The sequence below is a fragment of the Mangifera indica genome, unplaced genomic scaffold, assembly GCF_011075055.1.
Source record: "Mangifera indica cultivar Alphonso unplaced genomic scaffold, CATAS_Mindica_2.1 Un_0112, whole genome shotgun sequence".
Taxonomy (NCBI): domain Eukaryota; kingdom Viridiplantae; phylum Streptophyta; class Magnoliopsida; order Sapindales; family Anacardiaceae; genus Mangifera; species Mangifera indica.
Genome location: NW_025401204.1, coordinates 37,463 through 55,103, shown reverse-complemented (window position 1 = coordinate 55,103; position 17,641 = coordinate 37,463). Strand labels below are relative to the sequence as shown.

Sequence of the window (17,641 nt, the reverse complement as noted above, 5' to 3'; positions counted from 1 at the left end):
TTTAGATATTAGGAGATAAAAAAGAGACAAAATTTTAATTTATTTTTAATATCATAAATAAAATAAAATTTTATTTTTTAAACTATTAATTTTAATTATTTATAAATAAGTAGATAAGATTTTTAAAGTTAACTGAGAAAATTTGGTAAAACAGCATGGGTAGGAAATAGTCCTTTGGCCATACTTGAACAAAACACATTTGAGCAAAACAACTGAAGCTGAGTGGGTCAAAAGTCAACATATAGAAATTTGATCAGGGCTCTTGAAAACTTCGAAATGTTGAACCCAGATGTGGTTGTCTGGGTCCGGGGCAAAGCTATGGATGCTATTTGAGGCCAAGGTATGATCCAGATTCGCATCTGAACCTGTCAATATATTCCTCTCAGAGTCAGGGAGCTCGCTTTGGTCCCCAGCAAAACAAAATCAACTTGGAAAACGCCGACTGCCACCGACCTCTCATCCACAATCACAGTCACAACACTCCTTGCAAATGTGTGGATCTCTTCACCCACCTCACATTATTTAACTTCTGGTCTTCATCTTCGTTCAAGATGTTCGCCATACCCACACAAACACTTCCCCGAATCCGGCGGATCTCCACATTACTTAAACAATCATATTCATCCCTAAGTATTACGGGTTCCCGCAACAATCATGTCTCTGACAATTAAAGTACACGTCACCGAAAGCTTTAGCCTCAATCTCCAGAGAGTTGGACGGAAAAAAATCGCAAATTACAGCGTTAGAATACGACCGGGACCAATTTATTCTTCAAACCCATTGACTGTTTATCGACCCAGAATGAGTACGGATTCAGTTTCTGTTAAGTCTTCTTCATCGTGTGTGATTAAGAGCTCTTTGATCGAACCAGATGGTGGGGTCCTGGTGGATCTGGTGGTTCCGGAGAATGAGCGTGGACCCAAGATGATAGAAGCTGAATCAATGCCGAGAGTGAATCTGACGAAGATTGACTTGGAATGGGTTCATGTGATTAGCGAGGGATGGGCGAGTCCGTTAAGAGGGTTCATGAGGGAGAACGAGTACTTGCAGAGTTTGCATTTTAACTGTTTGAAAACGGGAGATGGAAACATAGTTAACATGTCGCTTCCCATTGTTTTGGCTATCGATGACGAGACTAAAGAGCGAATTGGGTCATCAACCAATGTAGGGTTGGTTGGCCCCGGTGGAGACTTGATTGGAATTCTTCGCAGGTCAGTTTGGTGAACTCCAATAGTTGTTAATGCATGATATTGAAAGTATAAGTATGTGTTAATTCAATTAGTCAATCATTTTTCAGTAGTTTCTCAGCTTAAAATTGCTTCCTGAATTATAATTTACATTGCAGTATTGAAATATATAAGCATAACAAAGAAGAAAGAATTGCTAGAACTTGGGGAACAACCGCACCAGGATTGCCATATGTTGAGGAAGCAATTACTGCGGCTGGAAATTGGCTCATTGGTGGGGATCTTGAAGTGTTAAAGCCCATTAAGTATAATGATGGCCTTGATCACTATAGGCTCTCTCCTAAACAACTACGGAAAGAATTTAATAGCCGTCAAGCAGATGCAGTTTTTGCTTTTCAGTTGAGGAACCCTGTGCATAATGGTCATGCTTTATTGATGAATGATACACGCGGGCGACTTTTGGAGATGGGTTACAAGAATCCAATTTTGTTACTTCATCCTTTGGGAGGTTTCACAAAGGCTGATGATGTGCCATTGGATGTTCGAATGGAACAACACAGTGAGGTATTTGCACTAAATTCAATCATACATATTTAACATTGAGTTGATTTGGGATTGCTGTAACAACAAACTGGCGTAATTCCATAAAATTGATACAAATCTTTGTGTCTGTGTCTTTTGTAGATGTCATGTTAAGTATGTCATACTATTTTAACTGTATATGTCAAAAACAAACAACAAATTAACTTATTGTCTGAATAACTCATGATGCTGAGTGTCATAATTTACTTGTAAGTTGAGTGACAATATCGCATTATCATGTGATTGTGAACTGCATATTTAAAGTTCTACATGATTTGTGTTGAATATTTTAACATCATTGTGGTGTCCAAGTGACTAATTTATCAAATCGTTTTTGTTTTCTATCGCTGCAGGTACTAGCAGATGGAGTCCTTGACCCTGACACTACAATTGTGGCAATATTTCCATCACCCATGCATTATGCAGGCCCAACTGAAGTTCAATGGCATGCCAAGGCTCGGATCAATGCAGGTGCTAATTTTTATATTGTTGGTCGCGATCCAGCTGGAATGGGTCATCCAACTGAGAAAAGAGATTTATATGATCCTGATCATGGGAAGAAGGTGCTAAGCATGGCCCCTGGTCTGGAGAAGCTAAATATTTTACCATTCAGGGTAAATATTATTCTATGCTACTGTTACCCTGATTAACATATTTTTGTTGCTTCTTCTCACTGCATGCTGTTGCTGTATATTATATCCCTCTGTGCAATTTTATTATTTGTCATATGAAACTGCAGTGTATGTTTAGGATTGAATGTGTCAAGTTGACTCTATGGTTTAATATAATTTGAAAAAAAAAAAAATCTAGGCTTCTCATCTACCATATGCATATAAGTTTGTTTTTTAAAATTAATTTTGAATTTGTGGATTCTCTGATTGAGATAGTATTACATTTCCCATAGATTTTATCAAAATTTTACTGTACTCAGTCAAGCATTTGCGATCACTGTTCTATCTCCATTCACTTTCTAAAACTTCGGAGCTTGTGGAAAAGGGCTAAAAGCTTTATATATGTATTTGTTTATTATGCAAAAATTCAAGTACATTAAATGTATCATAATATGTTATGTCAGGACCTTATCTGAAGTGATGTGAATTTTACCATCCTGAGAGTTTCTTGTGTTTTGCCTCCATTGTCTTTAACATTATTTCTTATTCTGCAGGTAGCTGCATATGACACAGTGGCTCAGAAAATGGCTTTTTTTGATCCTTCACGTGCAAAAGATTTCCTCTTCATCTCTGGAACCAAGGTGACAAAGTATTTAATAACCCATTTTTTTGAAATAGCTTAATTCATGTCACATTGCTGAACATAGAAAAAAGATGTTGCTTAGGCCAGTGCTTTCCATAGTGTATGATATAATATTTCAGCACTTCTGGAAAAAGTATTCTATCATGCATGCACTTTTTGGTGGCCGCACTAGTAAAATTTTCAGCCCTGGTATTATATTTGCACTGCCCTTTATCTTCTTGTTCTAACATAAACTGGAGACATTACCTGACCATTAATTTTTTTTAGCTGAAAATGACCAAATGGTGAAATTCGTGAAAGTTGGTTTTGAAAGTTGAAATAGTCAATCTGTTTAATTTGCTATAAATTTTTTAGGTGGTTTTAAAATTTTAATTTCCTAAAATTGATTTGTCTGTATTGTTTGGTTTTTCCAGATGCGAACATATGCAAGGACTGGAGAGAACCCTCCTGATGGTTTTATGTGCCCTGGAGGATGGAGAGTCCTTGTCAAATATTATGAAAGCTTGCAAGCAGAAGACGCAACACAGCAACAGACTGTCTTAACATCTTAAATCTATAATATGAGGTTTTGATGAGTAAATTATGTGATAGAAGCGATTTAAATGGAGTATTTTCAAGCTAGTCTGAGCGGCTACCATATCTGGCCTGTCAAAGTAATACTTAAGTATTATATTTCTTTGACTTCTCCCGGTATTTCAGGTTTATCTTTCAACTAAATTATATCTGATATGCCTGTAATACATAGTGTTATTAATTCTTTGAAAGTTACATAAATTATATCACGTTCTGACTTGATTTCTGAAAATAATATGATCAATCCATGGGATTTTCCTTGGATTAGATCCAGAAGCAATCGGCCAATCCATTGCAAGCCTTGATGGGTCTAAGGATGGTTTTGAATCGAACTTGTTAAGATTTGATAAACAGTAATATCAAAGAAAGTGAATAATCATGATGAGTAAGGAGAATATTCATTGTAAAAAAGAAATCATAACTAATAATATTGTACAAGGCAAATAGCCACCGCGATTAAAGATTTACCGGCCAAATTAAAATGTGTTAGATGTATTAATATTACTGAATTGATTATGGATTGGCGTTGAAAGATGTGACAATAAATAACCTTCAATCCTAGCCGTTCTAGTCTATTGCTTTCTATTTCATCTGGGTTTCTCTCATCCTTGACAGAAACTCTTCCCTAGGATGGGCCACTAATTGTGGTGAATCACAGGCCAATATTTGTTTAGGTCGACTGCAACCAGTGGACCTGAATTGAGTTACCCTAAAAGAATGCTAAGCGGAGCAATTCACAGCCTAGACTCAAATTTTTTTTCTTATGACACCAGTCAGGGAATAAGGGTTAATTTGAATTTGATTCAAATATAGAATGATTAATTTTAATTAGTAAACAGTAAATTTGAAAAAGAGAAGAGACTTTAGAAAAGAAGAATTTTAAAAAACAAAAAATTGTTTGGGAATAAGAAAATGAATTGCCAATGAGATGAGCTTTGACATTAACATCCGAGTTTCAACTTGATGACCTGAATTTTTCTTAATTTGAGTTCAGTTTGTTCAAGGAAAAATATATTCGAACCTAGCCCAACTATCCACCCTTCAGACCAACAATTCTCTAAGTGGAAATACTGTTCCTCCTAATTATTTAAATGATAAAATTATATGCACAATTTTGTATGCAAATAATGATGTGTTATCATGTGATTGAGTATTGTTTTATTTTTAATTTTTAATTATTCAATTACATAATGATATATCGTTGTTTGTGTATAAGTTGTGCACATAGAATTACTCTTATGTAAATAGTGTATGCGACAAACCCAAGATCAATTTCTCTTTTAGTAATATCATGTGTATCTATTTTAGGTCCATAAATGTGTATACATTTATATGTGTCATTATTTGATTATGTGTTATTTTATCTTTAATTTAAAATTATTTATTCATAAAATAATACGTATAAATATGTATATATATTCAAAATAAAAACACATCATTTTATTATTTGTCTTTTGGTGATTTAGGCCGCATAGCTAATTCCTTGGGTCGTTCATGTCAAGCCTGTTGCCAATAGCGGTATAATCTTTTATTTATTAACCAAAGCTTGAAAATAAAAACCATAATGTACTTGTTTTTTTTTTTTCCACTCACTTGCAATAACTTTGTTCCCACTAGGGGGAATTAGATTAAGCAAGTTTGAGATCGGTTTAAACTTAAATCAAAGGCCAAAGGGCTATTTCTTACTTAAGTTTTAATACAAATATAAATACATATCTGTAAAATTTGAAAAATTTAAACACCTGTTCATGAGCGAACTTCTGTTAGATTTTTTTTTAGAGGTATAGACAAAATCATTATTTAATAATTAAACCCTAAACCCCACTAAATTTATATCATTTTCTTTTTTTAGTTTAAAAAACTAATAATTCTTCCTAGACTAAACTTTGAAAAATCACCTCTTTTCTTCTTCTTCATCTTTGACAATTAGAATCTGGCCATGCCTCTTTATCTCTTGCCCCCAATGCTTTCTTCTCCTAGATCCACCGTAAACGGCAACGAAAACCTCATCTTTGTCTCCAGTTAGAGACGAAGACATCTTCGTCGTCATTTACGATAGATCTAGGAGAAGAAAACATTGATAATAGGAGACAAAGAGGCACGATCGGATTCCGATATTCGGAGATGGAGAAGAAGAAAAAAAAAACTCTAAAAAAAAAAAATGTGATTTTTCAAAGTTTAATCTAGAGGAAAATTATTATATTTTCAAAATAAGTAAGAAAAATTATATAAATTTGGTTGGGTTTAGGGTTTAGTGATAAAATAACAATTTTGCCATTATTTTTAATAAAAAATTTGACAGAAGTTAACCCATAAATGGGTGTTTGGTTTTTTCAATCCTCGCGAATGTATATTTGTATTTGTATTAAAACTTGAATGAGAAATAGTCATTTGGCCCAAATTAAATCTATAATACCTAATTTAAAACTCTTTTGAATTGATACATTGTGTAATCAAAAGAGTGCTGACAAAATGAAAATTATCATCGGATGGGATGGACAATATTATAGAATGGACATACAGGCTAAATTCGATCCAAACTATACAACTAAAGTTCTTACTCCAGATTAGGCTAATTCCCACTTCGGTGGGTGGTTGAACCATCTAATCCCTTTGCGGATCAGCTCTCAGAGTTACCTAAACGAGGCAACGCGGAAATTTGGTCATACTGAACCCGGCAGGCAACAAATCATCCACCCTGGCTTGGACCCTCCAGGATAGAATGCTGTTCCCTTGCATTTACGTTTTAGATCAAATTAATTACACATTTAATGTTTTCTTCTTTTATGTTATACAGTACATGTGCCATTCAAATGCTCATAGTACATCCGTAACTCCTTCCTGCTCCGGATTCAGGGCTTAGCTGTATTGGGGGCCATTTCCCTGGAAGATTTCCATCTCTTCCTATTTCACCAAACCTCTTCTCAGTTTAAATTGTTTCGGGGGAAAAGGACTATTTCCCATCCAAGTTTTACTCTTATCTCAAAAATATACTTATTCCTAATGAAAAATTTAAATATTTACCTAATGTTTAATCTATTTGGATCTATCAACATTTTTTCTGTTAGGGTTAAGGGGTAAATTTATTGTTTTATCAATAATATTAAGTAATTAAAATTTTATCTCATTTCCCCCCTTTAATTTAAAAAACTAACATTTATCTCCTGAATTAAGTTTTAAAAAATTCACTTTTCCCCCCTAAAATGCAGCCACTTTCTTCGGCGATGGCGAAGAAGTTTTCATCCAGAAGTCGACCACCTTTGGATGACGAAGCGTTGTCCAGATCTTTGGACGACGAAGCATTGTCCAATCTGGACGACAGAGAGTCGTCTATTCTGGACGACTTTTCGTCATCCATTCTGGACGATGCTTCGTCGTCCAATGAAAGTCAACAAGCGTCGTCTTGATCTAGACGACGCTCGTCACTCTCCTTCCAGTCACGTCGTCGCAGGTAACTAGAGGGAAAGTAAAAAAAAATTAGAGATTTGGGGGGGTGAAAGTCACTTTTCAAAGTTCAGGGATGAGGGTAAAAGTTAATTTTTAAAATCGGAGAGAAAAAATACGATAAAATTATATAACTTGAATGTAAACAGTAAAATAATAGTTTTACCTTTATATTTAATAGAAAACTTAACGACGGTTTAGAGATGGGTGAGTGTTTGAGTTTTTCATCAGGCATGGGTATACTTTTGAGATAAGGCTAAAACTTTGTTGGGAAATAGTTCTTTTCCCTTCTTTTGGTCATGCTTTTGTGTGGCTTGAAAAATGTCACATGTATGGTTCACAATCAAATTGGTCAATGCGTTATGCACATATAGTTTTAGATATTTGTTAGCTCATAATCTTTAAAAATTTTAACAACTTGTATTGGGTGTTTAGTTCAAACAAGCCAAAACTTGAGTTTGGTGCTTCCCAATTCAAGTTTGAGATGAATCAGTTTGAATAGATTGTGTTGTCGAAAAGTTAACAATTGATTTATCTTTCTTTGATGACTTTTTATTAACAATAGTTACAAATTTTTTTTTTTCTGCCAATTCCTCTTTTTCTTTATCTTCATGATCCTTATTCTTATTCTTTGATGGCTCATTCAGCAACTTATCATCTTCTTAAGGTTGCTCAAGTTAGCCTTTATTCAAACCCAAATCAGTTCAAATCAACCCCTAGCTAGTATTGTCTTCTTCTTTAATAAGTGTACGTGATGGGTCTCTTTCCAATGTGATAATTAAACTCATACAAAGCACATCTTATAAATGGGGGTGGACTATTTGCGAGATGGTTCCACCAACAAGAACTTTTATTGGGAAAGCAGATATTAAAGAGGACCGAATCTTCATAAAAGATCGATATAAGGTTAAGGTTTTAAATTATGTAAGGTGAATTAGTTGAACAACTAAGTTGGGTTGTCTGTCATTTATGTTCTTACAATACTGTCTTTGCAATAACATATTTAGGGCAGAGGTACCATGGCCTTCATGTGCATAAAATAATGAAGTAATAATGTTGAAATTGATGACCATTTCATTTATAAGATACTACGGAAATAAATTTTGCCATATGGTTAGTAGGCAGTGGCTCCGATCCCCGATGAGCAGGCGAAAATAGGGGTAGCACCCCTGGATCACTAAGCGACTTGGGCGCTTCAGGGTTTCTTTTAGGATTATTTTCTCATATTACTAATATACCAATTTATTAAATACATTCAATGTAATGAAAGATATAAAAAAATATTAGAATAATATTGACTTAATAGCCCTGAATTGGGTAAACAAATAAATGACATTTCCTTTAGTGTATTTATTTATTTTATTAGCAAGAAATTAGAAAATTGCATTTGTTGATTAGCTTTAGCTATGATGCTCACCGCTTTTCGGTGGAAAAAAAATGGACCCTTGTCATATTTGGCTCTGTTTTTATCCTCAATATATTCACCAACCAATATCATTCACAGAACATGGGTATCTTCTTTTCCGCTGACCCCCTGATGGCCCAGCTCTTCCTTATTATTATTATTATTTTTTTTTTTTGGATTGACAAGAACCGCTTACTTGAGTTACAGATGAATCGTCTCATATTAAATAAATAAAACTCTTTATCTGAAGAGTTTAATTTTAATAAATCATTAACTTATTTTAAACTCATACTCTTTTGTTTAGATGACTTCACTTTTGATATTCAAACCCTTTTTTTTTTTTTTTAAGTAATGGGAAAACCTCACTTAAATTGGATAGTCCCTTCATGAGAAAACCCTTATCCAATTGCATGCGTAAAACGTGGTTATTATATTTCGACCAAAACACAGATAAAGTTAGTTGTGGATTAATGACCCAAGGGTATATTAATGTACTAACGCGGTAGTCCGATTGACACTAGAAGGGAGGAGAAAATTAAGGACAGGGGTGAGAGAGCCGTATTAAGGTTGGGCTGCATCAAGTAAATTCCGTGAAAGGAGGGACTCTGGGGGCTGCGGAACATGATGGGCAGATGGGGTATGCTATTCTGCATCAGAACTAGCTGGAGGAAGCACAAATGTGGTTCTCATTTGATTTGAAATTTAAGTCTGATGATGACCCATGCGCTTATTTTACGGGTACTATTTGTACTAATAGGTGGAGGAGGAGGAGGAGGAGGAGGACCACACTTTTTAGTCATTTTGATTAAAGACAACATTTAATACCAATTCATCAACGGGTGTCCAACACCAAGCTCTCCTCTTAATCTTCCAAGTTCCAGAAAATATGAAAAATGATCCGGGTTGATCAATTCTTTAAGTCTCTTGAACCTTATACCTGCTGACGATGAATTTATCGTAACTAATTGATGTATGCAATATGGAGTTTTCCATAAGTTAGGGTGTAATAGCAACGCTGAAGATTCGATAAAAGATATTAATTAATATATGATATATTGTGATATGAATAAAGTAAAGAAAATGTAAAAATGACATTATTTCAATTGTGAAAGAGATAACTTTCCCTTGATGAGATGAAAGAGAATAGTAAAATCTTCTTGTCTAAATTGTGGAGATTTCAAACTTAATGAAATTTTTTTCCATTGTTTCAAAGTGAAAGGTCTCTATTTGCAATTCTAAGTGATTAGCAAACAAGAGAGGTAATTCATTGTTAATGTTGTGGTTAGTCATTGATTATAATTACTTGAACAAGTTCTATATGAGTGGTACATCTTAAATAGAGATTCATTGTTAATGTTGTGGTTAATGAAATTTCTTCTCATTGTTTCGGAGTGAAAAGTCTCTATTCGCAATCCTAAGTGACTAACAGACAAGAGAGGTAATTCATTGTTAGTGTTGTGGTTAGTCATTGATCATAATTACTTGAACAAGTTTCATAGGAATTGTACATTTTGATTAGAGATTTTATAGGTTAGAGGATACTATACCAAAGTGAAGATATAATAATTTTCTTGTGAAAATATCAAAGGTAAAAATAAAGAAGGAATCGCTTTGGTCACAAATGGGAAGAGCTAGCCTCACTCAAAACTTCAATTGTGGAGGGCATTGATATTGATCACTATATTGATCACTAATGACCTCAACGACTAGCTTAAGTGATAAAGATGAGATTCCGAATAAGAGAATATGAGTTCAAAACCTAATAGCTTAAGATAAGAACATTAAGGTGGTCCGATTCAAGGCTGGCCTCTCTTCTCAAGATTACTGTATAAAGATTCTTCGCTTTTGCAGTGTCAGCGGAAACAAAGGATGGTGAAATGGAGGTTAGCTTGTGATTATTATAACCAAACATCAACAGAGAAGCTCTTTCTGCAACTTCCACGTTTAGTTTCCTTCAAGAGCACATCATCATCATGGAAAGTGAAAAATCATGCTGAAAAAGCATCAAATCTGAGAGCTACTTTTCCTAACATTATGATAAAGCAACTCATGGGTTGGCTAAATTTTATTGCTTATTATGTTACTGAATCTATTCGCATCTTCTCGCAGTAGTGCAGAAAAAGGATCAATCTTATGGCTGAATTCCTCTGTCTCGTGGAGCAAAGTAGCTCTTGTGGGCAGCCATCTGCTATTGAGTCTCTTCCGTCCAAAAGCTAGCTCAAAAAATGAGATTCAAACTTATACACTAAGACCTAACTCTTTTCTTTCCGGCGGGTATAGGACAACCCAACTACCTACTCCTTGGGTCATTGGTTCGATACTTCTAACGACCAACAATTCGGAGGAGCAATATCAATGTGAGACAACCCAACTACCTTTCACTCAGATTATCAGTTCAATACTTTTCACAACCAATCATTTGAGGTAGTAACATACTACTGATACGATTTTTATATCAACCGATCATTCTTATAGATTTTTGGATGAAATTGTTACCCCAAAAGTTAACTTAACAGATAAAATTTTTTCTCACACTTATATACTAACACTATTGATGCTGGACAACCTATCAGAAAAAACTATATAATCAACTAAAAGTCTTTGCAAACTTTCTCAACTATAAGGGTAAATAAAACGCATAATAGTTGGGGGGGGGGGGGGGGGGGGGGGGGGGGGGTGGTGTGTCGTGGTGCTTCAAACGAAGCTTGGATAAAGCATCACAGCTCTTTAAATCAGTCAATTAATTGCTCCACATATCAATAACAAGTCAAATAATTAAGAAGACGCGAAGCTGCAGCTGCAAATTCTGGTACACTTTGGTAGGGCTATTAGTTAATCCCTGAATTATGGACCAAAAAAGAAGAAACATTTCAAAATTGGTGGATGGCTGAATGCCTAGATATCTTATAATGTAAGAAATTATTAAATGTTTAGGATCTCTAATTTTTCTCTTAATTTCTATTTGGTCCCGTATAGGAAATTGTGTGAGAAGGAAAAATTTACAGCCTCATATCTCAGCTCTAATTAATATTTAATCCCACAATAAAGTGAATGAAAGTGAAACAACAAATTCATTATCAAAATATTATTTGATTTAGACATACAAGGTTTTACTTTTGCGTTTTGGGTTTTGGTCTATTGTTAGGGTGTTGTCGGCTTTGATGTCCAAAATATGTTTTTGTTTTTTAATTTCAGTTCACTATCAAAATATTTTTTGTCTTAGCATCCAAATAAAGGTGTTTTTAGATCTCGATATATTATCAAAATAAATTGATGTAAGATTTGAATAAGGGTTTATAAAATCTCTCACTAGTTATTGAATATGGTTTTGGTACCCCTTATTCATGGTGAAAAATTAACGAAAGTAGTCATAAAAAGGCAAATGAGTTTAAGTCCTATTTGCCATTTGGAGTTTGCAGAGTTCCAAGTTAGGACAAGGTAATGGAAGAATGTGTCAAAACAACCCATAAAAAGGGGAATAAATTTCAAACAGTAAACTTAGAAATTCAAACAGAACAAAACTGAGAAGTATTATAGTAATCAACTAGAACTTGATTCTAGCTGTTACAAAAAGACTAATTAGTTATCATATCAAATGTTGACTTAGCATAGGGGTTGGTCTTGGTTAATTGGTAATCGGACCAATAAATTATTTAAAACAATTTTGTATATTTAATTATTAAATATAAAACTCAAATTATGCTCACATAAAGTGAATTAGACTTGATGACATATACATTGTCAATTGAAAAGGTGTTGAGTTTAAGTCTCAACCGAGACTATCTAGGTTATGTTAATGTTGTGACTCATGTTTGAGTTCTAACCTTTGTAAGAAAAAAATTACAATAACTATTGTTGGGTTTGTAAAGATTTAACCCGATTCAAAATCCAATTTGTGTTTTATAACTTAATAACTCTCGGTTTTTATTGAATTGTTCAAATCAGTCGATTATATATGATATCACAAGATCAAGACAACTAATGGATGGTTGTACTTGAAAATTTCATACTTTTTCTCATATTGAGGAAAACCTACACGAGAGAAGAAATGAAAAGTAAAATATGTATTCGGAAACATAGGAAATGGGGGGAAGAGCTATCAATTTCGAATAAAAAGAGAGCCTGAAATTGAAGGGACCCGGTGTCCTCAGGAAAGGCAACAGTGAAGTGTAAAGCCAATGGGACTAGCGCCAACATGTCCTTTCCAGTTTACACACACACCCCAAAAACACCCATGGCTTTGTCCTTTGCCTGCCCCCACAACCCCACATGACTCTGCCCCCTCTCACTCACAACTCCCTCAACTCTCCATAAATACCCTCATACATTTCTTCAATCTATTCACACCTATTCCAATTCCAACTTTCACTTTTTCTCTCAAGTCTTCAGGCTCTTTCCTCTGCACCCTTTTGTTTGTTGCACTTCAACTATGGCTATCAGGAAATCAAGCAAATTGTCTCAGACTGCTGTAATCAAGCAAATTCTCAAGAGGTGCTCAAGCTTGGGAAAGAAACAAAGCTATGATGATGAACAAGGGCTTCCTTTGGACGTCCCAAAAGGGCATTTTGTTGTATATGTTGGAGAAAACAGAAGCAGATACATTGTCCCTATTTCTTTTTTGACTCGTCCTGAGTTTCAAACCTTGCTTCACCAAGCTGAAGAAGAATTCGGGTTTAATCATGACATGGGTTTGACCATTCCTTGTGAAGAAGACGTTTTTCAGTCACTAACATCAATGCTCATGAGATAAGCTAGAAGAGATGAAATGGATGATGATCCAAAGGACTTCCGCTAGCTGCTAGCTTCTTGTTCGTTTTTGGAGAGAAACAGGCTAAAGATGAAAGCTGCTTCATTGCTTCTCTTTCTGATTTTCTCTTTTATTATTATTATTATTACCGGGTTTTTCTTTTGACTCTAACCCAACTAAGAAACCCATATCTATATTTCCAGGGTTTAGATTTGTAAATCTCTGAAATTTTCCTCACTGTGGTGTGGTGCTGTAGTTACTACTGGCGTACCCTGTGAGAGATCTGATATTATTAATGAAGTTTTTAAGTTTATGAACGTACGTTCTCTTCTTCTTCTTCTTCTTCTCTTCTTTTGCTGATTTTGTTTTGAATCGATGTGCATGCGGGCTTCACAGAAGCACCATCATCAGAGACACAAGCTCAACATTTTCAGGCTCTTTGTCTCAGAGATTCCGTTTTTCAATGTTTTTTGTTCACTGATATCAATGGTTTGGCCGTTCAAACCTACCTAACCAGACAATAAACGAACCAGAATGTTTCATCAGAATTGAGGAAAAATAATTTAAATTTGTTGCAGAAGTCTTGCCTGTTATATTTGGTATTCAAAAAGTGCTCTGCCGCATGTTCGCCATTTTTCAGCAGTTATCAGGTAAAACTTTCTCCCAACTCAAAGTCATAGAACTACTTCCAATGAAGTGAAGAATAAGTCATCCGAAGCCTGGAATCCTGGTTTCAGTTCTTCGCCGAAAGGCGATAGAGACTTCCAAAAATAGCCGATAGAACCATTTTTATTATATCAGTCATAATATCAAATATCAAATCAAACAGACTGGAGGAGTCTGTGTTCAACATTCACCATCTTCCATTGGGTAATTCAACTGTCTAGTGAATTTGGCTGTTGATTAATACGAAGGATTCAAAAATAAGAAATTGAAAACACATATTATTGGATTGGATCCACCGATCAATCAACGTCCATTAGGATTTAGGACCCATGTGACATGTCGACTTTAGGAAATCTTGCAGATCCTGTTCCTGGATTGACTCTGATCAATTCATAATCACAGACCTTAAATGATGGCCCACTAATCCAACGGCACATATTGCATTCCCGCTTGGCATCTTATTTTTAGGTTATGATACAAAAACTAGTTTTGAAAACCTAAGTTAAGGTGATTTATTATTATGTGTTTAAATATTATTTTATTTTATTTTAAAATTATTATATTATATTATAATATATTATTTAAATATGAAACTAAATATTCAAGATTTAGGTATATATAATTTTGTTGATAAAAGTAAAAAATAATTTTCACATTATCACTGTAGGCAAGGCATGCATGTACTCTGCCACCCAATTCCAAAGATAGATGGTTTTGACTAATTCGATAGAGTTTGAACTCAAGCTCAAAATGACCTTATTTGAATCAAAATATTATTCAAAACTAAATCGATTATACTAAATAAATAAAATTTTAAATCTAATGATTAATTTTATAAGCACGCAAATTTAATCATAGTATATGATGAGTAGCTCTATTTACCACTCAAGCTAAATGGATATTTTGATGACGGTGTTCTTTCCTGTTGCAGGGTAGAGTAACAGATAGAGTACACACAGTGGTCCATCGTCGTCATGACCAACGACCGTACTGACCGGACACTTTTAAAAACCCTAGAATTCTAGGACCTTATTTTATTTTATACAAGAAACACTTTTCCATAAAGCGGTACCCAAACTTTCCTTTCTCCAAGAAATGCATGTGGCCGTTGAATGATCCAACTGCTAGCAATTTTCTTTTCTTTTTTTTTTTTTTTTACCATGACATGACCTTTGTTCATGGTAAAAAACGCATCGCTTGGCACAGTAATGAAATAATAAAGTGACATTTTTCATATTTTTTTATTAGTTTAAAGCAAATTCCGTACTTGTTTTTTTTTTTTAATTGTTTTCGGAAGGCAGAGGTTTCGGGAAAGCAGGGGACGAAGAGCAGGGCTAGCCATTTTCCAATTTCTAGAACTAGGGAGATTGGCTAGGCTAACCTGCAGTAAGATAATATACAATTATAATTTCTGTGAACTTGTTCGTTCATTCAACCCTGAGGGAAAAAAAAAAGGAAAAAATTATATTTCTGTAACTTCACCAAACATAGGATGCCATGCAAAGATTGGTCGCTGGTTTTGTTCGTTTAGAAGAAAAGCCTAGCTTGGATGGTTGTTAATGGATTGATTACATTGACAAGATGGCCTATATGGCCTATTTCTTCAAATGGATTCAATTATGCCGATAATTTTGCTCTCTTTTTTAAGTCATAGTCATGCCTCACAGTCTCCAAGTTAAACATATATTATCATTTACCTTTTCACCGTAATCTCATGAAAATACTAATGTTATTCATTAAAAGGAATAAGGATATTGAATTTGGTCTGATCCAAGTGGGTCTAAGCTCAAAAGTTACAATAAAGTTATAATACTAATTTAAACTCAAATTTGTTTAAAATGATATACAGTGTTATTATAAGGCTATTGATGAAATAAACAATATTATCGAATGTCTTAATTTAGATATCAAAGTGACGATGTCAAAGAAAGAAAGTATAAGTTTGAAACTTACTTATCTACTTACTTGTTATAATAATAGTAGAGTAATGAAAGAAGTGAACAAACTTTAATAAAGTTTTTTTGTTATCAAAAAAATTGAGTCAAATTAGAGTTTAATTCTGAGACTAATTCTTTTTATATTGAGTTGTGGATTCGGTCTCAAACCGGGTAAAATTCGTTTTGGGGTAAGAGGTGGGGCAGAGAAGTTGGAACAAGAGTATTTATGAAGTAAATGGACCACAAGCAGTTGAAATGGAGACAAAGTTGTTTCACATGTTCAATAGTATGATCTTCTAAAGATTTTGCTGTGATCTTTCAAATCTGTTTAAGCTACAAAAGGTTAGATTCTAACTCAATGACTTACCAGAAAATCTGTAAGTTTGAGACTTCAAAATCTAGATGTCTTTTCAATGTCAATTTTTTTTTTTTACTCTTAAGGATCATTTCTTCCATTTTTGTTCAACGTCCTCTCCCTGCTAATTCATGCAAATAGAAATGGCATATTCTGTCTCCACAGGGCCGATAGTTTCAGGACTTTTCTTACTTCTGAAAATGGTGTGGTGTATAGTGCAGTGCAGTGTAGGCCACTTGAGCACATTTTTGAACCTCACCCACAAAGTCACAAAAGAGATTGTGAATTAAATCTCATAAATAAGGGTTCGTTCGAATTTAATATAAATCAATGGTACATAAATTGAATTGATGTATAGTATAGTTGGGATATACTGTTAAAGTAAATAGTATCATTAGAAGAACACACGAATCAAATTTGAGTTAAAGTTTCAGTTCAAATTCAACTCATTTAAACTGAATATGGATTCAAGTCTGAGCTATTTCAGTGCGAGTCCGCTCCAAGAGTCATGTGATTATATCAAATCAAGTTGCTAAGATGTCACATTAATGTGTTTTCTTGAGCAGATGGGATAGCATAATTGAACACGGCAAAAGGCTTAATCGAGGTGTCGGCTGACTGCTGAGCTCTCCTCTCTGATTGCTCATCATGAATTGAAACTTCAAGGATCGAGAGAAAAAGCAACCAATGCAATGCAAGCAACGCCAATTCTCCAAATTTATTTCTTATAAAAGGAAGACATAGCAGACTCTTTTTCCTTGTTCAATCAATGTCAATGGGTAGAATGCTAATATAGCAGTTTTATGAGCTTAAACAAAAGCATGTAGGTAGCAAGGAAATTTCCCAGTAAAATGACATAAATTTGACCCTTCTAAGAGGACAAGAAAACTCTCACATGGTGATCAGCTGATCAGAATAAGAGATGTGACCCACCTTCTCCTCAATCATGGAATTTCAAAAACTCTTTTCAATTTATATATGGAAACTTCATTACCGAAGACCACTTGGATTATAAGGCAGCGCCCCACACCTGTAATTGGTGTTTAACTATCCGCTCCTTAAGAATTTCAATGGAGTTTGGTTTAAGGAGGAATAAATCGTATGTGATCCTTTTCTTTACCACTGTGATTACAATCTCAAAGTCCCATTTTCTACACAACTCTGCCGCTTGAAAGCTGTTTTTCTTGAGTAGATGATGTAGTTGTCACTATTTATGATAATCTTGTACAGGTTTGGTCAGAGTCAGCTGGGAGCTGGACACAGAGAAAGCCACAGCTACAAATGTTGGGAGGTAAGCTGTGCTGTAGGGCACACTTGTTGGGTTCTTCAACATTCAAATATTACTGTATACTTGAAACCACTCAACCCAAGATATTTTTTTTCACGGGGTCTGTAGTCTGGTTTGGATATTTGATCTTGATATTTTGCCAATATGTGGTTGGAATTTTCTGGGAAAGATTCTGGATGTACTTTTTTCTGGCCTCCTCACAA

The 17,641-nt window shown here is 34.5% G+C and overlaps 2 protein-coding genes across 2 annotated transcripts; both read left to right on the top strand.

Moving 5' to 3' along the window:
* The first annotated feature begins 251 nt into the window (after nt 1-251).
* Nucleotides 252-3,805, top strand: LOC123207858 (ATP sulfurylase 2-like). The gene is made up of 5 exons (XM_044625361.1): nt 252-1,211; nt 1,346-1,751; nt 2,123-2,383; nt 2,935-3,021; nt 3,437-3,805. The coding sequence occupies exons 1-5, from the start codon at nt 655-657 to the stop codon at nt 3,572-3,574; spliced, it is 1,449 nt and encodes a 482-aa protein (XP_044481296.1). The 5' UTR covers nt 252-654; the 3' UTR covers nt 3,575-3,805.
* An 8,960-nt stretch (nt 3,806-12,765) lies between these two features.
* Nucleotides 12,766-13,509, top strand: LOC123207854 (auxin-responsive protein SAUR50-like). Its single transcript, XM_044625355.1, has one exon. The coding sequence runs from the start codon at nt 12,875-12,877 to the stop codon at nt 13,193-13,195; it is 321 nt and encodes a 106-aa protein (XP_044481290.1). The 5' UTR covers nt 12,766-12,874; the 3' UTR covers nt 13,196-13,509.
* The last annotated feature ends 4,132 nt before the right edge of the window (nt 13,510-17,641 follow it).